Source organism: Gavialis gangeticus, unplaced genomic scaffold (genome assembly GCF_001723915.1).
Source record: "Gavialis gangeticus isolate Ggan-Ray unplaced genomic scaffold, GavGan_comp1, whole genome shotgun sequence".
In the NCBI taxonomy this organism is placed as follows: domain Eukaryota; kingdom Metazoa; phylum Chordata; order Crocodylia; family Gavialidae; genus Gavialis; species Gavialis gangeticus.
This window is the reverse complement of record NW_017728991.1, coordinates 7,632,812-7,633,516: the sequence shown is the minus strand read 5'-3', so window position 1 is coordinate 7,633,516 and position 705 is coordinate 7,632,812. Positions and strand designations below refer to the sequence as shown.

Genomic DNA, 705 nt, shown 5'->3' with positions numbered 1-705 from the left:
AAGAGTAGCCTCTGTTTTTCCTATGTCTTTTTTGCTAATACATCCTGCTGGACTAGATGCATCTATTTCTGAAGCTCCACTTGGGTGAGTTACTTGAGAATTAGATGCATCTTCTAGTTTTGTCACGCTGATCGTTCCTAAGTCACCGACTCCCTCTCTGGTTAGTATGTTGGCTGTTGTATGTGGAGCAGAATTCCTGCTTTTCCCTTTCTTTTTCCCAGCATTGTTTGTGCTCTCACAAACCAATGCTTCTGAAGCCTTTTTGCTGGAATCATTTGCTGGAGCCAAGTCCAACCCTGTATTTTTGTGAAGGTGCTCCAGAAGTTCGTTTCTTTTGCGTGTCAGTATGTGGATCTGACCCCCTTTCATGCCTATGCTTTTGAGGAAACCTTCCTCTAATTCTTTGAGCACTGGGCCAGTCACTTCCTCTTCGTATAGCTTGTCTACGTATTCTTTCTTAATTCCAATAGACTCTAGCCAGCATCTAACGTGGCTCTCGTTCCATTCAGCCAAAGGCAGTGTTCTGTGGTCTGAAAATAAAATTTCATGTCAGTAGCAAGCTTGCGCAAACACACACGTTATCTTCAGTGACTGTGATAGAATTCCAATAGTATTGCGGTCCTTTTGAAAGGTGGTTCCCCCCCGTCCAACATGGCAGGAGAAAAGCTCCTCGTCTGGATTTGAGTACAAGGCTGTTGGGTGGCG

At 44.5% G+C, this 705-nt stretch overlaps 1 protein-coding gene across 2 annotated transcripts in view; it reads right to left on the bottom strand.

The window, feature by feature from the left end:
• Nucleotides 1–705, bottom strand: part of LOC109297146 (sterile alpha motif domain-containing protein 9-like) — a 13,684-nt gene that overhangs the window by 9,619 nt on the left and 3,360 nt on the right. The window contains exon 4 of one of the 2 annotated variants that reach the window (XM_019516778.1): nt 10–530. In XM_019516778.1, the coding sequence (XP_019372323.1) occupies nt 10–530 (521 nt within the window). The remainder of the gene's footprint in view (nt 1–9; nt 531–705) is intronic. The other variant, XM_019516770.1, reaches the window with a different exon arrangement.